At 44.1% G+C, this 26599-nt stretch overlaps 1 protein-coding gene across 18 annotated transcripts in view; it reads left to right on the top strand.

The window, feature by feature from the left end:
* Positions 1-21318: 21318 nt before the first annotated feature.
* LYRM4 (LYR motif containing 4) overlaps positions 21319-26599 on the top strand; it is a 159850-nt gene continuing 154569 nt past the window's right edge. For 7 of the 18 annotated variants that reach the window (XM_049105992.1, XM_049105989.1, XM_049105988.1 and 4 more), the window contains exon 1: positions 21319-21748. Coding sequence is in view for 8 of the 18 variants with exons in the window: in XM_049105998.1 (XP_048961955.1) it covers positions 21663-21748 (86 nt within the window). In the remaining 10 variants the exon portion in view is untranslated. The remainder of the gene's footprint in view (positions 21749-26599) is intronic. The other 11 variants (XM_049105998.1, XM_025445240.3, XM_025445247.3 and 8 more) reach the window with 11 other exon arrangements.

The raw sequence follows: 26599 nt of genomic DNA, 5'->3' as shown, positions 1-26599 counted from the left end.
GGATTTTATTGAAAGAAATATTTAAATAATGCTGAGCAAGGAAAAAACACCAATGTTCTTTCATATTATGAATAAATTGTGATAGATTCAATTAAAAAGTCCATCTATATCTTTCATATCTTAAATATATATATATTCACTTCTAAACACGGTATTTTCTATGCTACCACATAGAAACAAAGTTTAGCTTCCCTATGGCCAGAACCTTTTATACACTACAGGGATTACTTGAAAAATACTCTGTCTTAAGTACAAACATAGAAGGCATTTGGAAGTTATCATTCCTTAATTTTAAGAAGCTTTATCACATTTTCTATGCTTTCCAGTTTGTACCTTTCTCATTAATAAAAGATTTCTGTTGTAGCTTTAAAAAAAAAGTATAACTGCCCATTTGAAATCCATATCTAATTTCCTTCTCCTCAAAAATGTAATTGGTGAGCACTGAGTAATCTAAAGAACTGTTAAATCATTATATTGTATAACTGATAAAATTAATCACACTGTGTATTAATTACATTTCAAAAGTAAATAATTTTTAAAAGACAAAAAAATGTAACTGAAAAGTACAGTCATTCTAAAACTTCCTGAGTGCAAACCACTCTGCAATTCTAACTGCAATTTTATTTAATGTTTTAGTTAAGTCTTTTGGAAAAAAGTCAAATATCTACATATGACAGATACCAACTAATCTAAAGAAAATACTGTGAACTATCCCTTGTCTACAAATGCAAAAAACCTTTGAGTACCGGGATCCCTGGGTGGCGCAGCGGTTTGGCGCCTGCCTTTGGCCCAGGGCGCAATCCTGGAGACCCGGGATCGAATCCCACGTCAGGCTCCCGGTGCTTGGAGCCTGCTTCTCCCACTGCCTGTGTCTCTGCCTCTCTCTCTCTCTGTGTGACTATCATAAATAAAAATAAATAAATAAATAAAAACCTTTGAGTACCATTAAACTAAATCCACTACCTGTGCATTTATCCTGCTTTGCAGCCACCATCTGATCAATGAATAACAAAGAGGTGAAGTTAATTACAGAATAGCTTCTGTATGTATAAGGCTTAAATATCACAAGAGATTGATAAATGCTCTTTCATTCCTCCACCATGTTCTAAAGTTGATTCAGGAGTATACGGGCCTGCATCTGAGAAGCACAGGTCTTACTTGAAAACATAACAATGACACAGATTTGTTCCTGTGCTGCCTGTTACAGAGACAGGAAGAGCTAGATCAGAGATCTCCTCTTCAGGGTGCTCCCCACGTCTTGGGGACTTTCTGGACAGACTTCTCCTCTTGATCGGAAAGGAATAACTCCTGCTCCACCAACCATTCACTCCCACTACACAAGGCCTTCATGACCTCCCTGCTTTAAATCTCTTAAAATATCCTGATTTTGTTTTTGGGTTTTGTTTTGGGTTGTTTTGGTTTTTTTCAGTTGTGTGTATGTGGTGGAGGGTGTCTTCATTTTAATATTTGTACACATAGGACTGTGCTTATCTAGGGGAAAAAAATCAGTTTGATCCAGAGAATAGCTTGAAATCTGGAATACTTTCAAAAAAATAAAACTAATTTGCAAATATTTGCTGTGCCTTTAGACAAGGTGCTAGGAAACAGAAAAATAAAAAGTCTTTGCCTTCAAACATTTCAGAAGGCCAGCTTTGCAAAATTCCAAAATCAGTAGTGGGCAAGGACTGTGTCTTCATCAGTCACACATATTGGTGGCAGCACTAAGGGTCAGTGGTTCTCAGTCTTGATTAAACACTAGAATTACCTGGAAAGCTGCTAAAAAAGATCTGTGTCAAGGCACCATCACGAGATTTTTATTTGATTGCTGGGGGAAGAGTCCTGACATTAATACTTTCACAAGCTCCTAGGGTTTATAATGTGCAGCCAAGACCAAGAGCCACTCCTCCAGACTGACAGTTCACAAATCCCACAACCGCTAAGGCCAAGAGTTCTCAAACTGGTTCTCAAATTGTCAAGGGTTTTTTAACTCACCCTTGGATTTCACAAAATACCTAGCATCCTAACTCATATATTTCTTTTTGCCTCAGGTTCCAAAAGACGATTTGTGTCATCTGAATTTCAATTAGCATACAGCCCTGAGAAGGCTATAAGCATCTTTAGGCAATCATTTTAAAAATTATCTAGATTTCCCCATAAAAATCATTTTATTACAAATATCTCTTCATATGTAAATTTCATTTTAATTAATTACTGAGATCAGTCAAAATGGTATTTAATAAAAATACTATTTTGCCAAAAAAGGAAGAAGCAATATTGGCCATTTTCAGAAGACTCCTGAAATTATCTTCCCATCTCTCACATCTTCTACAGAAAGTTTTGCTAAGACCAGCTCAACGGCAAGCTGATAAGATATAAATTCAGGCCTTTGTATATGCAAAACTAGATTTTGCTTTATTGATTTGCTCTTAGGGTTTGAAAGAATAAGGCACATATGTCACAAGAAGACTGGTTAAATGGGGTAGCAAGAAGTCTTGGTGTAATGTTAATTGTCACGTATTTCAAGATTATGGACAGGATCAATTCTAAAAACTGCTTGAGGGAGGAAAAATTCAAGTACAGGATTTATTTTCTCTTAAAACTAGGCTCTCCCTCTTATAAAAGGGGCTTACCAAAGGAAACTTTCACCTAGCCCATAGTCATGTGAGCTATTCCTGGAGCACTGGGAGTGGGGATGTATTTACATCACCCTACCATATTCAGGGCTTTCCCCACCACAATGCTGGTAAGAAAGGGCAATGCCGGGATCCCTGGGTGGCGCAGCGGTTTAGCGCCTGCCTTTGGCCCAGGGCGCAATCCTGGAGACCCGGGATCGAATCCCACATCGGGCTCCCGGTGCATGGAGCCTGCTTCTCCCTCTGCCTATGTCTCTGCCTCTCTCTCTCTCTCTGTGTGACTATCATAAATAAATAAAAATTAAAAAAAAAAAAAAAGAAAGGGCAATGCCACACCTGCATGAGTAGAATAAATATGGATGGATGCCATCTGCTTTCAGACAGCTCTCTGGCTGGGGCCTGATGACAGTGGGCCTGTGCCTCCATCCTGGTGGCACATTAGAAACCCCTGACACTTTTTAACTATATTATTACTGGGCCCCATGCCAAGGGTTTATGCTGGACTTGATATGAGTGGAACTAGAATACTAGTAATTTTTAAAGGTTCTCAGATGTGTAATATGAGGCCAGAGAATCAGTGGCTTAATGAAAACAAAAGATTATCCATCTGTCAGCTAATGTGATCTGGAAGCAACCAAAGGGGAACAAGTTAGATGAAGACGGTTCTGACCTCTGAGCTTGCTTAGATGACTCAAATCCTGGTCCCTCTCTGAGAAAGAAGTATGAGGGGGAGGCAGCTCATGTGAGAGCAAAGAGCTTGAGCTCACACACAGGCAGGCAAGAGTTCAAATTTCCATCCTACCACTGGCTAGCTGTAAAGCTCTAGCCCATTGAGGAGATTCTTTCAACCTGTTTTCCCAGATGTAAGCTGGCACTCATTCCATCTCATCAGGGTCCTACCCATATTACTATGAATTACAGGTAAAACAAGTAGTACAGCAGGTATTCAAAAATGAGTGTTGTGTCAACCTCTAAGTAATCCAAATGGGCCTCTGGCAATAAAGAAGAGAGGTATCCTGTAGCTCATCTCTTCACACATAAGACACAGGCAATAAATTATTTCTCAAAGTTTCACAGCCGTAGTACAACCTCCATATTTTCCTAAAGCCAGTAACAAAGATGTCTCATGGCCAACTTGTGGAGAAGAATCATAGCTTACTTGTTATACAAAATTGCCAGTGATGCCTAATTATGAAAAAGACAGAATTGATGGATCTGAATGTCAGAGCAAAGAACAGTTCAACTATTCAGCGCAACTCCCAAAGAAGAACAGAATACTTAGCTGAAGGGCAAAGAAGGAATCCAAACCCTAGAATAAATAGACCCCTGTGGCTTTAGTGTCCTATGACCTTAGGTTCAAATTTTAGCTTCAACACTGCAGTAAATCACACACTCTGTAAGGTTTAATTTATTTATCTATTAGATAGGAATAGTGCCATTGGAGTCAAGAGTTCTCATAAAAACTAAAAGTGCAAATGTAGGTAAAGGGCATAGCAAAAAGTGGATGTTCAGTAAATCAGGTTTTATTTCCCTTACCCTCTCTAAGTTTTGATCCCTGGTCATGAAATTTCTCATAAATTATGCCTCTGAAGTATTTCTTCTTCATGAATCAAACTCTTAAGCCCAGAGAGCCAAAATTCACAGACAAGCAAATCAAATAATGCCAGAAAGGTATCTTTGGGATGGTGGGTTCCCCTTGGCTGACAGGGAACCTAGACAGAGAACAGGATAAGGTACAGATGGAGATACAGAATATTTCTGCTGAATACTGGCTTCATGTCCTATGCTACATTTCCTATGTCGAAACCTTAAAACTAATGAAAATATATTGAAGTTAAATAGAACAATAACAGCAGAGGCTTATTCCTTATTCTTTCATGTATCATGAGCTGAGATATTTTGAGTATCATATCCTTTAAAATTCTGGGGTTGTCATCATCTGACCGGGTCGCAAACGGAACTTAATGATTATTAAGCAGCAAACAAATTATGTTAAATTAGGAGACTGATACAGGAAATGTGGATCAAACACTTTTACAACTAAATGATAGGAAAGCTAAGATGTATAATCCATTTACAAACAACTGTAACTGACTGACAGGGAAAAAAAATTCAGCCAGTTTTCTGCTTGATGTATAAACCTGTTAAATCTAGCAACTTCTAGACAGTTTTGTACAATTATTATCATGACCAAAATAAGTATGAGAAAAGGAGGTATATAAGAAAATAACATATAAACATCAATTTACAAATAAATGTAATTAACAGGGGGAAAAAAAATCTCATCCAGTTTTCCACTTGATTTATACACCTGTTAAATCCAGCAACTAACAGACCATTTGTATAATTATCATTACCAAAATAAAAAGCATGAGAAATAGAGATATATAAGAAAATAATATACAAACATCAAGGATTTACTCTTTTCATTAGAGACAATAGGCCTATAAAGACCCATCTATATTCTCCCATCTGGAACATTACAACCAGTATCACTGATACACTAATTTGGCTATTTTAAGGTTTACTGAATATCTGGTACTGTAACTAAGAACGGTCGTATACCCCTCAAGGAGCTCACAGACCACCACAAAACCAGAGTGAGAGATACAGTTTCCCAACCAAAACTCAAGGACAGTGGAAGAGGTAACTAACTCTACATGGAGGAAGAGCAGAAAAAAATTCACAAATAATGAGTTTTCAGTGGTTGACAGCTAACACCATCAGAGACAGCACATCTCTTTTCAATTCTACATTCAGTGGCTTTTTGACGGTGGCCTGAAATTGGGTATAAATACACTGGTCACAGCCAAATACTAGGACGGGCACTCCTCCCATAAACATCATTTATTAAACATCAACCAGCAGACCAGTGATCTTGATAGCAAATTTCTACACAGTGGAGAAACCACAAGTGCAAAGGACCAGAGGCATGAGTATGAAGATCCTGAAAGAGCTGTTGCTCAGGATGAGGAGTGTGGGGAGCAAAGGATGGAGTAGTAATGAATAGGAGAAAGGGAGTTCCAGGCCACATTCTGAGGAGCTAAGGAATTAGGAATTAAGGAATATAATTAGAGGAACAATAAAATGAGATACCTATGTGTTATAAACATGATCCTGGAACTCAGGGGGGAAGTGGAGCTGAAGAAGGCACACCAACACGCCGTCTTTAACATCTATAACATACGAGAGAGTCACTGCCAAAGTGAGGTGGGGTTAAGATGAAGGGAAACTAGCAGTCTCCACTTTACAAAATACAGAGCTTCTAACACAAATCACACTGTCCAGGACATCCAAAACTGAAGTGCCCTCAAACAAGGAAAAAACCAACCCTCAATTGAAGCTTCAGAGTGGCTGTCCTTTGGCAGAGAGAAACTCCCTTGATCCAGAGATAAGTAATTATCAGAAAAGAAGACAAATCAGAGATAATCCATAGAAACTAATGAATGAAAACAAAATTAAAAATATAAAACAAAAAAGTCCACCAAAGAAAATTACTCGAAAAAACAAAGTGTTCAAATTGTTTTCTAAAATCAAAGGAATTAGAGATAAACTAAAAAAGATAAAAAGATAAAATATGGTCTTAGGGAGGGTCAAAAAAATACATACAAAAGATCAAAAAAGGTTATATAACAACAGAAGATAAAAAGGGAGTTGGTACAGCTCAAGAAATAGTGGAGAAAAATGAAACTCCTACAAAATGAGTGTCATACTAGATGCAACAAAATGTTAAACATGAATAAAAACCCTGTCAGACACAAGGAGGCCAGGTCTGAGAAGCTGTACAAAAGGAAGCAAATGAATAATACAAAAATGACCGGAAAGAAAACACTAGACACGTTAAGACAAAAGATCTACTTCACATTATTGATGCTCCTGAAGAACAAAAAGAAAAAAAAAGAAAAATTTTAAGATATGACAGTAAAAGCTCTATCCTAGAATCAAGAGCAGACCATGCTCCAGGAAAAATTACAATGCAATGATCAACAATAAGAGCCTAGTGAAGTTCCCAGCTCAGGGGAAAAGGATACCTAATGCACAAGGAAAAAGCCATACACACACAGCACCACCCTTTCCTATCACAGGTTCCTTTGCAGAAGGAATAGGTGAGGGAAGAAGTAAGTTTACACCCAGAAGCACGGAAAGATTAGCCCACTGAACACAGTCTTAAAGAAGCATGGCGGCAAGGGGCGGGGGGGGGGGGGGGGGGGGCAGACACATGTTTGACCTACATCCATCCCATAGGTCATGCCAGTTCAACATACTGGTTACAGACGCTGTAGCACTAAATCACAGGCGCAGAAATACCCAGTGGGAAGCCAGGTGTACAGATGCTCACCTTGTTTCTCCCTTACACGGTATGTCAATTCCACTAATGAAAGCACATCAACAAAGCAGACTAGGGAAATCATTAGGACTGAGAACTACACTAGTCTGAAGCAGACCCAATCAGATATATCAAAAAGCAGTGAACAGGGACGCCTGGGTGCTCAGCAGTTAAGCATCTGCCTTCAGGACTTCAGCGTGACCCCGGGGTCCTGGGATGGAGTCCCACATCAGACTCCCTGCATGGAGCCTGCTTCTCCCTCTGCCTGTGTCTCTGCCTCTCTCTGTGTCTCTCATGAATAAATAAATTAGATCTTTAAAAAAAAAAAAAAAAAAAGCAGTGAACAAGAAGTCTAGGTTGGGTAAGGAGGGAAGAAGTAAAGATATGAGACAGATGTGGCACAATAAAAGGTAGAAAGTCCAGTAGACTTCCAAGTGCTGGTGGGAATAAAGAATTAAGCAGCCCTAGTAGCAAAAGGAATAAGCTGGAAGGTAAGAACAGAGTTAGAGAAACACTTAAAACTGAGAGTATGGAGGCAGTTCGGTCAATAAAATGTGTTTAACTGTGAATTCTAGCCGGGCCACTTGCTATTTATGTTTCCTCGTTCTAGAGGATGGATTGTGATGAGTACTAGATAAGGTAGCCCATGCAACAGCCAGCCCAACACCCACCACACAGTAAGTAGTACAAGAGTCGTTAGTCCCTTCAGGGAACCAGGACCCAGCAAGGTGAGGGAGAAACCGAGTCCTCAGAATAGCACCATCCACATTTTTAAATTCACATTACTTAGCTTCAAACACAAGAATTCTGCAGCAAGAAAGAAATCCAATTTTGAAGAGAAAGAAGAAAACCAAAGGACAGGAGTAAATGATGAAACCGCAGCTCTAGTAAAAAAAAAAACTCCACTGAATCACTGACCAATCAATTGGCAAATATTTATTGAATGCTATGCAAAGCACAGTCTAATAAGTTATTTTCACATTTACTGCTATTATATATTGTCCGGCACCCAGACCAAATTAAAGAGCAATTAGAGGTAAAATAAGTGGAAGTGACTGATTGCTTGTATTTACAAAACAGTAGTGGAAGTCAAGATTGGCCTGGCCTAAGACAAGGAAATGTCCGCTGAGTGATGAGATGGCATGTTTCTGCCACATGCACGGCTTGGGAATGTGCTCTGCAGCCACGCAGGAGGCGGAAACATAATGGTTAACACAGCAGAAACATTCTGGCATTATTACAGCATGATCAGGGGGTCCCAACCAATTTCAGTCTAAGAATAAATTTTAACTTTGAAAAATCATCTAATCTCCACAAGATCAGACATATTTTTTTTTTTTTTGAGATTGATGTTAAATGAATGAATGGGTATCCAATGATAAAAGATGGTTAGTTCCTAAGGAAAATCTATACTTCAGAGTGCCTAATCACGCCAGGCTCTCCACCCAAAAAAATCAATAATAATAGCAGATAACCTTCTACAGCATTTTCTATTAATCTAGCACTATTTTAAATGTTTTGTATGTATTAATTCATTTAATGATAACAACAGGCTGGGTTATAGTACTTTTATTTTTTTACTGAGATAAAATTGACATATTAGTTTCAGGTATACAACATAATGATTCGATATTACAAAACGATCACCATAATAAGTCTAGCTAGTTAACATCCATCATCATAGTTACAGAAAAACATTTCCTTGTTGAGAACTTTCAAGATCTACTCTCTCAGCAACATACACTTTTAACATCCACTGTATAATTCAAAATTACTTAAAAGCATTAATAAGTCACAGTAGCTTTTTATCACTGCATATTTTTCCGACCACTATACTATGTGCATATGTCTGAAAAGTGAGAGGAGAGCACATTAGGAACATAGGGACTCATAAGCTCTTCTGTCTGTGGCTCCCAATGTTGTCTAGCACACAGACTGGAAATCACTGTCCTACCTGATTGAGTTAACTGACAGGACCATGAATCTTTTAAAATTCATATTCTTCATCCTAAAATTGCAGAACCTGCAGTACAACGTTTCTAGGAGGGAGAAAAAAAAAAAAAAAAAACCCTGGTATTACAGTTGAAAAAACAGGTTCAGAGAGATTCTAGCAAAATACAAAAACCAAAGCACAAGTTCTCTCAAATTACTGATCAAGTAGCAATCATTGAATACATTTTGTATGTGAAGTAATGATCATTCATTACAACCATATGTATTAAGCATTTACACACTAATCATACTTTTTCAAGCATAGAACCAAACACAAAGCCCAATAACCCAACTATGGGACAACTAGAGCTTGAAAATGAGGGCTCACACAGAGGTAAATAACACTAAGGGATGCTAACAGAAAAATAAGAATCAATGTAAATTATTTGCTAGTTTCTCAAGACTGCTCTTATACCACCAATTCAATATGACATGATATAATCTGAAAAATACAAACATTTTGGAAACAAACAGTTGAAATATCAAATCTGCCAAGTGAACCAGGACACATATTTAAGTTCTCTAAGCCTCAGGGTTGCGTTTCTGGTAAAATTGGGGTAAAAGTGTGTAGTTCATTCAACTAGTATGAGAACCAAGAAAGTTTTGTCAGATGTCTTTGGCAGTGCCTAAAAATGAAGTGGAAAATAGTTGAAAGAAGAGAACTGTTAAGCACTGTCTGTGACCCTCAAGAAAGTCTGTGCCATGAGGCTCAGGACCACACAACACTGACATTTGATCATTCTTCCTTCTCGTGAGTGCCAAGAAGAGTTAACAGATCAGGACTGTATTAACCCCGGTATGGCTGGGCTACGGCTGGGCCCCTTCCAAAGGACAGGCTGCAGAGCCACAACAGGGAAAACAACCTCAAAAGGGTACAAATCTTCTGTTCTGAAATACCTGATTGCTTTTTTATGTTCCTATTAGTATTTAGGAGCTTTCTTCTAGAAGTCCAAAGAATGTAAAATAACACTGTTATTAGCTAGAACCATGAACCCATAGGTTCTGTATCAAATGAAACAGTAAAACACTTCCCTTACTTCCACACTTTAGTACAGCCCACTGTCATGCACAAAAAGATTCAACCCTAAAGAAGAAAAAAACCCTTTTGTGGCACCAACTCCCCACTCCCAACTCCCTACAACTGAGGAAGCCACAGGAGACTGGGGACCCAGAGCAATCCATACAATGGGAAAATCCCACCTCTGGGCAGAGGGCAGGAGGACACAGGGATCCTGCAGGGAATAAAAGGGAAATGAAGGCTTTGATGAGTTTCAGAATCTTACAATTCCTCACTCTGTTCTTCCAATTCCTCTCTCTTTGCAAACAAAACAATCTATGGCCTTGTCATGAAAAAGAAAGACCCCTGATTTTGGAAGGTCTTAAGACACCAGGGTGTGTAGATTAACATAGTCATCATAGACTACTGTACCAAACAGAGTGACCAAACATCTCAGTTTCCCCAAGGCAGTTCAGCTTTATGCCTCTTGTCCCAGCATCATTATTTAACAGCATCCACTTCCATTGATCTCAACAGTATCCTGATTTAGGAAATGCATATGATCACCCAAATGTTAAATTAAGTGACTTACCTAAAAAGACATGGAAAAGTTTTGTGATAGCTGTGAAATGTAACCAAATCAACAAAATCCTAGTCAAGTTTTCTCCCTCTCACTCACATACATAGTGTTTACAATCATTTTAAAAGTTCACAGTAACTCTCCCTAGAAACAATAAAACTATTACCAACAATCTAGGATCATAGTCCGCTGAAACTCAAAAAATTTATTTAAAATCATTTCTGCTGTAAGTCAATAGCTTGTGTCAATAATTCATACAGCCTCTCCTGAGACCACTCTTTTAGAAAGAAGTTACAGAGATTCTAAATGACTAGTAACCACGCACAATAACCTGCTAAAATGAGAATCATTTCCAAGGTGTTCTAAAACATAAAATAAAAACAATCGCTACCAGAGGCTCTTCAAGTCAAACTAGAAAAATAGTGCCAATAAAGTTTTTTTTTTAATAAAGTTTAAGATAATGCAAAATTCAGGGAGAATAAATCCTAAGAAAAAGTGTCCAAAATATGTATTACTCTTCTAAGGAAACTGACAAGATGCTTGCTCAGTTAGTACGCTAAGTGACTATACTGCTTCCCTTATAAAATCTAAAGGGAAACTCAGGCCAACAGGGAATAATGTCATCAAAACAAGTGTAAGAGACACTGTGCTGTGGCTGAACATCTCATATTACCTACAATTGTTGATTGTGATGGGGAAAGAAGCTGGAATATGCAGAAATTTAAGGATTTCAGTCTTTTCTCTTATCCTGTCATGTGACAAATGTTTACTGAGCACTAACTATGAACCTTGCATAGTTATAACATGCATACTATACTATAACATACTATAACAAAACATAGTCCCTGCCCTCACGGAAGTGACTTCTGATGGGAGAAGTCAACATTAAACCAGTACCTCAGAATTACACAGCAATACACTTTTATATTATAAAAAGGCAAAGAATAAGATGCTGTAAGAAAGAATAATAAGATCAAGGTGGTATAATTTAAACTATGGCTAGGGAACACCTTGCTGAAGATGGAATATGTAATTTACACAGCCATTAGTCAAATGAAGAGTATGGGAAAAGATTTACTATTCCAGAGAGGGACCCTGATGTTTAAAATTCCTGAAGTGGGGGACACCTGGGTGCCTCAGTGGTTGAGCATCTGTCTTTGGCTCAGGTCATGATCCTGGGGTCCCGGGATCAAGTCTTGCATTGGGCTCCCTGCACAGAGCCTGCTTCTCCCGCTGCCTGTGTCTCTGCCTCTCTCTCTGTGTCCCTCAGGAATAAATAAATTTAAAAAATAAAATAAAATTCCTGAAGTGAAGGAAAAAAAAAAAAAGCTTAGCCTGTATATGCACACAACAAATTTACATAAACTACATGAGAAAATTCCAAAGCTTCACAAGTAGCAAAGAAATTACCTTAAATTAACAAATGCGAAAAATTCCAAATAAAAATTTTTGCCAAGGCTAAAACAATGAAACTCTCTTTTTGGCACTACTGTATGAAGATATGTTGAGCTGTAAGAAAGCCCAAATAGTTAATAAGAAGCACACTTATTGTCTACTCATCGTGGAGACTAGAGGTACCCAGTTCCAGGTTTCATTTAACAGCTCAGAAAAGTCAGGACGTCAAGCTGGAATCTCTGGTATTCCCTCACCCTTTCTCACAGGCTTTTCTCTTCATGGTTGCAACATGGCTGCTGAGCTTCAAGCATTAGTCTTCACATTAACATCCCAAGCAGGAAAGAAGAGATGGCATAAGCAAACTCTCCGTTGGGAATACCTATCTTTTAACAGGAAGCAAAATCTCTCCTGAAAAACTTTCAGCCAACTTCCTCTTGTTTCATTAGCTGGAAAACCAAACATCTAGCCAAAAGGGAATGGAATCACCATGACGACTTTCTAGACTATTACGACTCATTTCCAGGAACTAGGCACATGGCCACTCAAAAAATTACTGTGTGCTGGCCAAGAAGAAGTGTGGTTGTTGATAGACAACTAACACTATCTGAAATCACCCAATAACTTTTACAGGTAAGTTATTTAGAGCTTATGCAATGGATTCATTCATTCATCTATTAGTATTTATTAATCATCTTGCATATGCAAAGCTAGATGCAAAGTGTTGAGGAAATAACTGTAATAAAAAGCAGACATGGCCCCTGTCCTCACAGAATATACAAGCTGATAACAGAGAAAAGTATTAATCAAATAATCACACAAAGAGATACAGAACTCTAGCAAGACTGCTGTAATGAACTTTGGTGCCTTTTATCAAAAAATCTGTCCCTGTTCTCTTGGTAATTACTACTTCAATTTCACTGTATGTATCCCACATGCCTACCTACCCATCTCCAGCTCTCACAGCCTGAATACCATGGGGGGGGGGGGGGGGGAGTGCCCCCATTCCTGTCTCTAGGATTTAAACAGGTGGCTCAAACCTAAACTAACTGTAATCCTATGTTCTACCCACAGTTATTGGTTAGAGATGGATGAGCACACAATTTAATAGGACCAAAGGGGTGAACAGAGAGAACTGTAGGGCACTCCTGGTACAGAAGCTCTCTTCTGACATTCTAGAAACAAGTACCCCAGAATTGTTGGCGGCCTTCTACTACCAAGAAAGGAGGCCAGCCTGAGGATAAAGTTGACATTGTACAAGACAGAATGGAAAAAAGGACAAAACCAGGTCTCTGACAATATCACTCAAATAAACCAATTCTAAAACCCATCTGTCTTCTGAACTTCCAAGATACATGGAACAATAAAGCCACTACATTGGTTCAGATCTATTTGACTTGGGTTTTCTGTTACTTGCAACTGCAGTCACTACTAAAAATACTCACACTCACAACATTAAGAGGGCTTAAAAGAGGAAGATCTGTGTGAAGTTTGAGAAGGTGTCTTTGAGTATTTCTTAAACTGATACCAGACAAATTAGGAAAGGGAGAGTACATTCCAGGCACTTGGGTGAGCATTTGCAATTGCCCCCTCAAGGTCATACTGGCTGTGTTAGTGAGTTTATACAGACTTTTTTAGACTTTATTCTAAAAATGATGCAGAGGGTGGGAGGAGGGAAGGGTGGTACCTAGCCGGCTCAGTTGGAAGAGCATGCAACTCTAGATTTCAGGATTTTAAGTCCAAGTCCCATGCTGACTGTAGAAATTACTAAAATAAATAAACTTTAAATTTTTTTTTAATTTCTTTAAAGATTTCAGTTATTTGTGAGAGAGTGAGTGAGCATGAATGGAAAGAGGAGCAGAGGCATAGGGAGAAGCAGACTCCCAGTTGAGCAGGAAGCCCAACACCCTTTTGGATCTTGGCCACAGCAACTTCTTGCAAGATACATCCATGAAGGCAACAGAAACAAATGCAAAAAATGAATTATTGGGACTTCATCAAGAAGCTTCTGCACAGCAAAAGAAACAGTCAACAAAACTACAAGACAACCTACAGAATGGGAGAAGTTATTTGCAAATGACGTATCAGATAAAGGGCTAGTATCCAAGATCTATAAAGAACTTATTAAACTCAACACCAAAGAAACAAACAATCCAATCATGAAATGGGCAAAAGACATGAACAGAAATCTCACAGAGGAAGACCTAGACATGGCCAACAAGCCCAAGAGAAAATGCTCCACATCACTTGCCATCAGGGAAATACAAATCAAAACCACAATGAGATCCCACCTCACACCAGGGAGAATGGGGAAAATTAACAAGGCAGGAAACAACAAATGTTGGAGAGGATGCGGAGAAAGGGGAACCCTCCTGCACTGTTGGTGGGAATGTGAACTGGTGCAGCCACTCTGGAAAACTGTGTGGAGGTTCCTCAAAGAGTTAAAAATAGATCTGCCCTATGACCCAGCAATTGCACTGCTGGGGATTTACCCCAAAGATACAGATGCAGTCACATGCAGGGATACCTGCACCCCGATGTTTATAGCAGCAATGTCCACAATAGCCAAACTGTGGAAGGAGCCTCGGTGTCCATCAACAGATGATGGATAAAGAAGATGTGGTCTATGTATACAATGGAATATTACTCAGCCATTAGAAACCACAAATACCCACCATTTGCTTTGATGACATGGATGGACCTGGAGGGTATGATGCTGAGTGAAATAAGTCAACCGGAAAAGGACAAACATTATATGGTCTCATTCATTAGGGGAATATAAAAACTAGCAAAAGGGAATAAAGGGGAAAGGAGAGAAAATGAGTGAAAATATCAGTGAGGGAGACAAACCATGAGAGACACCTAACTCTGGGAAATGAACAAGGGGTAGTGGAAGGGGAGGTAGGTGGGGGGTTGGGGTGACTGGGTGATGGGCACTGAGGGTGGCGCTTGGCAGGATGAGCACTGGGTGTTATGCTATATGCTGGCAAATTGAACACCAATAAAAAAAGTTAAAAAAAAAAAAAAAAACATGGGGCTCAATCCCGTAACTCCAGAATCATGACCTGAGCCAGACAGATGTTTAACTGCCTGAGCCACCCAGAGACCCCCAAAATTATTGAAATAAAAATGATGCAGTGTTTTTTTTTTGGGGGGGGGGGAGATTAGCATAAATTACTGTAATATAAATTTACACTGAATATTTTAAAAGAGCTGTCAAGACGACAGAAAAAGACTTTCAGAAAACAGTGTAATGTGGCACCCACGGACTCTCCTCTACAAGGTCTTTAACAGAGGGACATTCGAACTCATCTTGGACATCCTGGTGAAACTGACCTTACTGTCATGAAATGTATTAATCTTGGACAGTCTACCCAGATGCTTTATAAAGTAGGGAGTATAGGCAATTCTTGGAAGACAGGGCTCTACAAATGAGAGTGGCACCATAACAACCAGGTCTCAGGAGGCTCGAAGTGCTCTCACTGCACTGCAACCAAGGTATGAATGGGATTCTAACAGAGCTTAACATCATCAATGTTCAGGCACATGCATTTATTTCACAGTGCTCAAAGACCTGAAATAGATAAATAACAACGCCTGTACCTGGAAATGTCAAGGAGGGAAGAAAGTATGCCTGATAAGCTTTCTTCTGTATCGCGATTTCTCCATTTCCACTCTCCCCTGCCATCCAGAATTCCAGGAATCGTTATAAAGATATTTCTCCCAATAAATGAATCCTTATTAACTGAAGATAACTCTGTATCACTGCCTGTCAATATTACTGCAATTCATTTCACACAAGCCAGGTTTTTATACTCTCAAATATTAGTTAACTCAAGCTCACAATTACACAATATACAGGACACAGGTTTGCCCTGCTGAATTGCTTTAGTTGTGCTCAGCAAATAAATTTTTAAATTAAAAAGCTATGAAATATTAAATCATATAAAGTATTCACTATAATGGCCGAGAATTCATGACTTCTCTGTTTAGCTTCTAATATTAATAACACCCTGCAGCATAATATTGCAATCTACTGTTTGTAAACATCCCCCCAAAATTCACATTAAAATCCTAAGTTAAAAACCAAGGTGATGGTATAAAAAGGCAGGAACTTTGAGGTGATTAGATCAGGAGGATTCCTAAAGAACAGGATCAGTACCCTTATAAGAGGCCCCAGAAAGATCCCTTGCTCCTTCCATGTGAGAACACAGTAAAAAGGCAGCGATCTATGAATCGGTAAGCTCTCAGCAGACACTGAATCTACCACCACCTTGATCTTGAGCTTCCCTGCCTCCAGACCTAGAAGAAATAAATTTTTGTTTATCGGCTATACAGTTTATGATATCCTGTTAAAGCAGCCCAAACAGACTAAGACAAGTATCAAGGATTGTGAGATAATAGAAAATATATATATATATATATATATATATATATATATATGGTCTCTGCCCCCAGTTCCCGTCTCCTACAACCTTGTTTTATTTTCCAAAAGGCAACAATACTAGAAGCATCTCTTGTTCTAATATTTGGTCTTTGACCCCAGCCCTGACACAGGGATCCTGAAACCCTTGAAAATTCCTAAGTGTTAAGAGCATTAGGAGCATCATTTATTCTTAAGTGACTCTGGGTGGGCTCCTGTAAGGCTCCTGAGGGAAGCTGGTTACCAGAAATACCAAGCCATGATTAGATGCTTGGGATTTTCAGCCCCACCCACCCCCCCAAACCCGCTTCTCTAGAAAACAAGAGGAGCTAGAAATGTTACTGACTGATCATGACTACATGAGGAAGCTTCCATAAAATTCCAATGGTATGGGGTTTGCAGAGCATCCAGGTGAGTGAACACATCCACACAGGAAGGGTGGTTCACCGCAACTCAATGGGGACAGAAGCTCTTGCACTCAGGACCCTCTCAGACCTCACCCTATATATCTCTTCATCTGGCTGTTCATCTGTATGTTTATCTCAACCTTTAATTAACTGATAATCTGTTTCCTTGAGTTTTGTGAGCCTGTCTAGGAAATTATTCAAACCTGAGAAAGAGGTCTAATTTGCAGCCAAAGTGGACAGAAGGTGTGGGTCACCTGGGGACCTACTACTTGTAATTGGCATCTGAAACAGGAGGGAAGGGAGGGCAGTCTCATGGGAATGAGCCCTTATTAACCAGTGGCATCTGATACTGCCTCCGAGTATCGTCAAAATTAAGCTGAACTGTTAAGACACCCAGCTGGTATTACAGAGAATTGCTTTGGTGTCAGTAAAAAACCCACACATCTGGTGACTAGAGGTGAAGTGTTCTGTTTTGAGTAGTTAAGAAGACAAATAGGAAAGAAACACATAGTAGGAAAGAACTGTAGGATTTTCCTTTACAAAGATGTATCTCCTCCCTCCAAGTTAACAGTCAATGTCATGGAACTCAGTTACTGAATATCAGGAGACATCAACCCGGTATTTTGTCAGTGATTAGCAAAACATAGGCTGTTTTTTTCTTCCAAACAGGATAGTCAGCACTGCAGATCCTAAGTGTTTTCTGTAAACGACCAACTAATCTGGACAAACAAGAGATGGCAGGTATTACTCCCCACTCAAAGAAGTCCATCAGAGCTTCAAATGGGTCTTTATAAGAATTACTGACATGTTGGTGAACTGCCTGGCAAAGCTGCTGGAAGAGAAAATGCACTTTGAATAAATAATAGCTGTCATTACCATCACACATAGCTGGTTGATTAACAAATCATTAGAAAACATACAAACAAAAAAACATCATTCCTTTAAGTTATCCCTCATAACTAGTATAAAAAATGAAGGTGATCTGTAGCAGAATACTACCATAAACCACACTGTGAAAGAATTCCGAAGTTGGTAGGAGTCTGTATTAGGAAAAGATGGTTTCTTTCCTTCAGAAGGCAAAGAATTTGTTTAAAAAAAAAAAAAATCCTCTAGAAGTGACATTTGATACACTTTACATAAAATCGATTGTCAGTTTTATTGCTGCTGCCCACAAGGGGAACTCTTATCCTCCAATCAATGAAGTTAGATTATATAGCTGCTTTCTAACTTTCTCAGAGAACAGATTTTCTTAGGTATATTTGAAAAGAGCTTCTATAGAAAGGTGAGTCTCAGAAATTCCCCATGAGATAATAATATCTGTGGCACATAAGAACAGACAACCTAAAAAAGGTATTCGATGTAGGTCTTTTCTAAGACATAGTTATAGGGAAAAAAAAATGGTAATAGAAAAAAATGTAAATTTCTCTTAAAAGACTAAAAAGCGAATATAAAAATCAACATTTGCGATTTTCTGAATATTTGTCAGGGGCTAACCAGTTAGCTTCACAAATAAGTGGGAATCCAACGAAATTAAACTTCAAATACATCTGAAATTTACCCATGTTATCCAAGAAAAATTAAAACACCTCAAACTCCTGAAGCTTCCACTGAAGACTGTCTGTAAAGCAGTGTAGCATCACAGCTAGACAGATCATATCCTGGGCCAATGCCTACCCTCCCCGCTTCCTAGCTGCTTACCTCCAGCTCAGTAATCTAACTTCTCAGCTTCCCTATCTTTAAATGCAATTAACAGCTTTCTTTCCCATCAAGGTTCCAAAGGATTAACTGAGATCCTACAAGGACTCAGCTGGCTTCAGCCCTTTCCGGGTACTTCTCTTGCACTCACCGTCAAGCACTCTCCTACTCCCTCCCTCATAAGGCTTCAGAGTTCTGTAGACCAGGATCATCTTTCCCTAGCCCTCACTCAGACTCTTTCCTTTACCCTTTGTAAGGGTAAACCTACATTCTTCATAACCATCTTACTAATACATCCACATATCCAAATCCCGGAATTCTTTTCAAGATTTAGCTAACCTGAGGATCCCTGGGCGGCTCAGCAGTTGGGCTCCTGCCTTCCGCCCAGAGCATGATCCTGGAGACCTGGGATCAAGTCCCGCACCGGGCTCCCTGCATGGAGCCTGCTTCTCCCTCTGCCTGTGCCTCTCTCTCTCTCTCTCTCTTTCTCATGAATAAATAAATAAAATATTTAGAAAAAAAAAAGATTTAGCTAACCTAAATTCTCTCAAGCAACATGAATACCACCTCCTCCAAAAGGCCCCCTAATTCCTACAGATCAATGCTTCTCTACCAGACTGCAACCAATCACCTGGGGAATTTTTTTAAAAATCCCTGAAACTTAGTCAAAATCACATTGACTGTCCATCTGAGGGGTGGCCCAGGCCCCAACCATGAAAGTGACCTCTCACGCTGAGACCCCCATAGCACTTCCCCAGTACTCCACCTGAAGCACTCTGTACTTTTAAGATTTTATGTATTTATTCATGAGAGACATGGGGGTGGGGGAGACACAGACACAGGCAGAGGGAGAAGCAGGCTCCCCGCAGGGAGTCCAATGCTGGACTCGATCCCAGGACCCCGGGGTCATGCCCTGGACGCTCAACCGCTGAGCAACCCAGGGGTCCCCAGCTTTCTCTATGTGTAACTTGGACGAATGGTGTCCTTTTCCCAGGTGCCGCCTTTTACGTCATTAGCACTCACATAGCACGGAAAGAAAAAAAAAAAGCTCTAGATCTTACTCCGTAAAAACGTGCAATTCCTTTCTTGAACGTTTAAGCAATGCCCAGGACAAACTCAAACTATTAAAATCTCTTCGAATAATCCTGAGGGAAGACTCGCCCAATGACGTGATCAACCTGCAAGAGCGACAGAAGTTTGGGTATCCTATTTAAAAAAAAAAAAAAAAAAGCCTTATTTTGATGTTCATAGAAATGAGAGGCCTTAAAAAAAAATCAAATAGGAGGTTTAAAAAGATTTTAATGAAAGTATGTTTGGGGGAAGCCTGGGTGGCTCAGCAGTTGAGCACCTCCCTTCGGCCCAGGGCGTGACCCCGGGTGTCCTGGGATGGAGTCCCACGTGGGGCTCCCTGCAGGGAGCCTGCTTTTCCCTCTGTGTGTGTGTCTCTTGTGAATAAATAAATAAAATCTTTAAAAAAAAAAAAAAAAGTATGTTTGGGGCACCTGGGTGGCTCAGTGGTTGAACATCTGCCTTCGGCCCAGGTTGTGACCCCAGGGTCCCGGGATCGAGTCCCACATCGGGCTCCCTGCGAGGAGCCTGCTTCTCCCTCTGCATGGGTCTCTGCCTCTCTCTCTCTGCTGTCTCTCATGAATAAATAAATAAAATCTTTAAAAAAAAAAAGTATGTTTGGGGGACACCTGGGTGGCTCAGCAGTTGAGCGCCTCCCTTGGGCCCAGGTCATGACCCCGGGGTCCCGGGATCCAGTCCCGCATTGGGCTCCCTGCATGGAGCCTGCTTCTCCCTCTCGAGTGTGTCTCTCATGAATAAAATAAATAAAATCTTTAAAATGATAATGATAAAAAAAAGTATGTTCTCTTCCATGCCTTTTATATTTTTTCTTTTCAAACGCCATTGCATCCCAAGGAGTAACATTACCAAGTGCATCTGGGTGCACGCGGGGACACCAGGTTGCAAGTACGCTGACGGGCGCTTCCTGCCCTTAAAGTCCCGGAAAATACCAAGTTCTTGGTGAAATGCAAAAGCCACGTTAACAATCATCCGGTCGGCGGGGCAGCCCGGGGGGCTCAGCGGTTAGCGCCGCCTGCAGCCCAGGGCGTGACCCCGGGGTCCCGGGATCGAGTCCCGCGTCGGGCTCCCTGCGTGGAGCCTGCTTCTCCCTCTGCCTGCGCCTCTGTGTCTCTCATGAATAAATAAGTAAATCTTTAAAAAAAAAATCATCAGGTCGGCTAAATGCACGGAAGCGGCCCCGGCGCCCCAGGTCTCCGCGGGCGCACCAGCCCGGCCCTGGCCCCGGCCCCGGCCCGGAAGGACCCAGGACCCTGCAAAGCTCGAGAGCTCAGAGCACAGGCGGGGAAGGGGAGCCCCGCGCCAGCGCCCCCGACCGCGGCCGCGACCAGGCCAGCACTCGCCCACCGCCCGCAGGAGACCCAGGCACCCCCAGGCACCCCCAGGCACCCCGCGCTGCGCGCTGCTCACCCCCCCGGGAGGCTCCAAGCCGCCGCCGCACTCGCAGCCTCAGCGAGACCCCCGCAGCTCGCTGGGCGCCGCCATCTTGGCAAGAGAGGGGTCCTTGCTCTCAAGCCCCCAAGCCGGTCGCCCCGAGCGGAGCCGTACAGCAGGGAGTCCCTCGCCCCCACCGCCTCGGCGGCCCCCGCGTCGCGACCCCGCACCCCGGAAGCGCCCTTGCGCTGGGGACCCACAGACACAGCGCGGGAAAGTCAAGGCGCCCCGGAAGCCCGGCTCGGGCCCTCAGGCAGCGCGGAGGGCAGCCCCAGCGCGAGGGGGCGGGTCCTCCGCGGCCGGGGGCGGGGCGTCGAGCGGCGGCGCGCTCGGTAACCATGGCAACGCGGCGGCGGGCAGCTCTCGGGCGGCGGGCTCTGGGCGCTCGAGGCGTCCTCGGGCTCGGCCCCGTCCCGGCGGCTTCCCCTCTGCCCGCCTCGGCCCGCGGGGGGGGGAGGGGGGAGCGGCCGCGCCCGGGGCCCGCCTCCCGGCCGGCGCCTCCCCCTCGGGCTGCCCCGAGCCCGCCTGCGCCCGCCTGCGCCCGCCTGCCGAGCTCCCGGCCCGCTGGCCGCCCCGGCCCGGCCCCGCCGCGCGGTTCACGCGTCCGCGGCTTTGCCGAGCGGGTTGGGTGACGTCGGGGCCTTCCCGAAGACGCCCCGCTTCGCGGGTTTGTTTGTTTGTTTCCCCCTTTCCAAAATGGCAGCCTCCAGCCGCGCACAAGTGTTAGATCTGTACCGGGCGATGCTGAGAGAGAGCAAGCATTTCAGCGCCTACAACTACAGGTGACGCGGCGGGCGGCGGGCGGCGGGCGGCGGGGCCGGGGGCGGCTTGTGTCTGTCCCGCGGCGGCGGCTTCGGGCCCGGGTGCGGAGCCTCCGCCGCCCACCTGCCTCCCAGGCCGGCCAGCGCGGTCCCGGCGCCTCGGGGGGAGCGAGGGGCGGAGAGGACACGTGCAGGGGAGCAGGGGGGCCTCGGACACCTGGGGGCGGGGGGGAACCTCTGATACCTGGGGCGGAGCAGGGGGGCCTCGGATACCTGGGGACGGGGGGCAGGGGGGCCTCGGACACCTGGGGGCGGGGGGCAGGGGGGCCTCGGATACCTGGGGGGGAGCAGGGGGGCCTCGGACACCTGGGGGGGAGCAGGGGGGCCTCGGACACCTGGGGGCGGGGGGCAGGGGGGCCTCGGACACCTGGGGGCGGGGGGGAACCTCTGATACCTGGGGCGGAGCAGGGGGGCCTCGGATACCTGGGGACGGGGGGCAGGGGGGCCTCGGACACCTGGGGGCGGGGGGCAGGGGGGCCTCGGATACCTGGGGGGGAGCAGGGGGGCCTCGGACACCTGGGGGGGGAGCAGGGGGGCCTCGGACACCTGGGGGCGGGGGGCAGGGGGACCTCGGACACCTGGGGGCGGGGGGCAGGGGGACCTCGGACACCTGGGGGGGGAGCAGGGGGACCTCGGACACCTGGGGGCGGGGGGCAGGGGGACCTCGGACACCTGGGGGGGGAGCAGGGGAGCCTCGGATACCTGGGGACGGGGGGCGGGGGGGCCTCGGACACCTTGGGGGGAGCAGGGGAGCCTCGAATACCTGGGGACGGGGGGCAGGGGGATCTCGGACACCTGGGGGCGGGGGGCAGGGGGACCTCGGACACCTGGGGGCGGGGGGCAGGGGGACCTCGGACACCTGGGGGGGGAGCAGGGGAACCTCGGATACCTGGGGACGGGGGGCGGGGGGGCCTCGGACACCTTGGGGGGAGCAGGGGAGCCTCGAATACCTGGGGGCGGGGGGGCCTCGGACACCTGGGGGGGAGCAGGGGAGCCTCGAATACCTGGGGACGGGGGGCAGGGGGATCTCGGACACCTGGGGGCGGGGGGCAGGGGGACCTCGGACACCTGGGGGCGGGGGGCAGGGGGACCTCGGACACCTGGGGGGGGAGCAGGGGAACCTCGGATACCTGGGGACGGGGGGCGGGCGGGCCTCGGACACCTTGGGGGGAGCAGGGGAGCCTCGAATACCTGGGGGCGGGGGGGCCTCGGACACCTGGGGGGGAGCAGGGGTGGCCTCGGACTTCTGAGGGGGAGCAGGGGAGCCTCGGATACCTGGGTACGGGGGGGCGGGGGGGCCTCGGACACCTGGAGGGGGAGCGGGGGGGCCTCGGACACCTGGGGGGGAGCAGGGGGGCCTCGGACACCTGGGGGCGGGGGGGAACCTCTGAGACCTGGGGGGGAGCAGGGGGTCCTCGGATACCTGGGGTGGGAGCAGAGTGTCCTCTGAAAACCTCGGTGGGAGGGGAAGCAAGGCGCCCTCTGAAACCTGGAGAAGAGAGCAGGGGGAGGGGGCTCGGCCTTCATGGTATCAGGGAAGAGGTTCCAATCCTGTGATGGTTCCCTGGGTGGCTCTCTGGGGGCGCGCTGACCGCTGTGCTTCCGCAAGCCTCAGGCTCAGGGCCGGTTTGTGGCGCGTGTAGAACTTCCCCGGGGGATGGAAGAGTTGGTCGTGGAAGTGAGCGAGCAGCCTCTGGGAAAGCTGAAGCCTCGCTGCAGCGAGGTGCCTTGACTCGCTTTCCTGGTTGCAAGAATCAAATCCTTGCTCCTCGGGGCACTGGCTTTGAGGAGGCGGTGGGGTGAGAACAGGAGATTCAGGTAGCCGGAAAGGAAAGAAACAGACTTCTAGGCTCTGAAACACTTGCCTTGGCCTCATCAGATGGGGATACAGCTTAAAGGATCTTCAGGATCCTTTAGGAGAGTGACAGGCTAAACTCCCATCCCCCAGTGCAGCGCACAACTTTCCCCACGCCCGCCCCCTTCTCATACTTGCTCTCGACTCCCTCATTCACGTCCATACTTTTGTCTGCCTCACAACCCTTGCTTTCTTACAACTTCTGACTCATTTTTACTGAATGTTTCTTATGGGTTTTCCCTCTGCGTCCTTAGGTTTGATGTTTTCCTACTACCTCTCCAACTCAGACTTTGAGCCATAGTTAGGCCAGCTCTCACTGTGGGTGAGATCGAGTGTCCCAAGAGAGAGTCTGGTTCCACAGGTGCCACCCTCCCAAGGGTGTATGAGCTGGCAGGCCCCCTGGTAGGTAGACCCAGCCCAGTGTTGGTTATGGGACAGAAAGCTAGACCTCTCGAGCAGTGACTAATTTTTAGATACCTGCTTAGAAAAGTCATTCTGTCCTGTAAATTCGAGAGCAACATCGAGTCCTACCAGTAAGACCAGTCAGGTGGTTGAAAGATACGTTTCCTGGGAGAGCCTGGTTCTACTTAGTGACTTTGTCTTTGGAAGGTAAAGTTTTCGAACATGAGGGGTATGGGTGGAATTTTTAACAAAAACTGAATCAAGTACTTAGCACCAAGGACTTCACCAAGTCTGTTGAAGAAACCTACAAAATATGCACGTGAATAAGTGGTGACCAGGTGTTTACAGTCTGGAAGAAGATATTTTGTCATTTAAATTTGCTGAGAATAAATAAGAACTAGGAATCAGTACACAGGCCCCACACTGAAGGGGGGGATGGGGTCGATGTGAAAGCACACTGTAGAGAGGTCAAGAGGGGGCCTCAGAGAATATATAACCTTCAACAAGTCACTCAACCTTAGTATTTCAATTTTCTTGTTTACAAAATTAGCTTGTCGGACTAGGTAACCTCTGAGGACTGCTACATTACTAAAAATCCATTTGGAAATGATTTATGAGCCAGGTGGGGAAATCCACATTTGAGGCAAAATTTTTTCAAGTGAATAAATGCCAAGTCAACAGGGGTAAACCTCAGGAAAATCATTCAAAGCTGTACCTGGTGGGCAGAAAATTGGAAATGGGTTTCTGTATGAGCCACTGTAAAGTAATACACATTTAGTAAATAATTGTTCAAATTATACTTTGAATCATGCTTTTAAACTAAATTTATTTAGTTTAAAATATGCATGTAAATGTACTAACTATAGGAATCTGGTAATCATTTTACATTTTCTTGAAATCATGGACCTAAAACCTGAGATTCCCACCGGTATGAGGTCTCAGATAATAAACTTAATAGTTAAGAAATAATGCCCTTCTGGGGGCGTATGGATGGCTCAGTCGGTTAAGCGTCTGTCTTGGCTTCAGGTCATGATCCTAGGGTCCTGGGATTGAAGCCTGCATCAGGCTCTCTGCTCTGAGGAGCCTGCTTCTCCCTCTGCCTCTGCTGCCTGCACGTGCTTGCTTTTTCTCTCTCAAAGAAAGTCTTTAAAAAAAAAAAAAAATGTCCTTCTGTATTAGGCTGTGTCTTGAGAATTTCAAAGACAGTGCTTTCCCCTTGTGAAGTTCTCTCTGGTGGGCATGCCCTTTAAACCCTCTTGTCTTTAGTTCATCCTCTTGAGAGTCAGCTCTATCATGATCCTCTCAGGACAAAGTGTTATTTTACTTCAGTGTTTTCAGAAACGTCCAAAGACTACTTTGCTCCGTACCATACCAAAACCTGGAGGTAGAAAGGTGAGAGCTTTGGGCTCAGCAAGGCATCTACCGTCAGTGGCTTTTTTAACATACCTCCATAGGATACAGTTATGGAAATCATTTTAACAAACTGTGTTAAGTGCTGTAATGGGTATGCATGGGGTAGAATCAGGAACACTTCCCAGAAGATGACATTGGGTCAAAAGCATGAAACAACATAGTGTGCTCAAATAACAGTAAACAGTAGACGGTTTAATTGCTAGAGAGTGAAGTGTGATTCAGGGGGTGACAGAGAATGAGACAAAGGGTGGAGAGCCCACATATTCAGGGGCCTGGGCACCATGCTAAGGAACTTGGACTTTATTCTGAGCTAACAGGCAGCCAATAAAGCGTTTTAAACCAGAAAATGACATGGCCAGATTTGCATTTTAGGTAGGTCACTGGTAGCTGTGTAGAAAATAAATTTGGGGACTAAATATAAGGACACCAAATGGGGGGATCCCTGGGTGGCGCAGCAGTTTGGCGCCTGCCTTTGGCCCAGGGCGCGATCCTGGAGACCCCGGATCGAATCCCACATCGGGCTCCCGGTGCATGGAGCCTGCTTCTCCCTCTGCCTGTGTCTCTGCCTCTCTCTCTCTCTCTCTCTCTCTATATATCATAAATAAATAAAAATTTAAAAAAAAAAGGACACCAAATGGGAGCTGATTACAGCAGTGCTGAGGAGAGATTAGGTTCCTAATGAAGGTAGGAATAGTGGCTGATAGAGAAAAAAGACATATTTGATTAATAATTATAGGGTAAACTTGTTAGAAACCTGTGAATGATTGCATTCAGGAATAAGGAAGAAGAGATTCCAAGGAAAGTCTAGAATCACTTCCAGGTTACTATTTAGCTGAGGCACAGAAAGATTAAATGGGACGTTGTGCCATTAACGGACTTAAGAAATACAGAAATAGCTGGTCTTGTGACAAGAAGACTTACAAATACATCTTCAGACATCTTGAGTAAATGTCAGTGATGCCCAGCAAAGGCAGTTATTCACAAGAGTCCACAGCTCAGGGGAGCAAACAGGGCAAGAGTTAACGTCCTTACTTACTTGCCTTGTGACCCTGGGCAAGTCTTTTCACCTCTCTGTGCTGCAGTTTCTTAATCTATTAAACAGATTCTGTAAAGCAGAGATAATGATTTCTCTCTCAAGTGGA

This window comes from Canis lupus, chromosome 35 (genome assembly GCF_003254725.2).
Source record: "Canis lupus dingo isolate Sandy chromosome 35, ASM325472v2, whole genome shotgun sequence".
NCBI lineage: Eukaryota > Metazoa > Chordata > Mammalia > Carnivora > Canidae > Canis > Canis lupus.
This window is presented reverse-complemented; position numbering and strand designations above follow the sequence as displayed.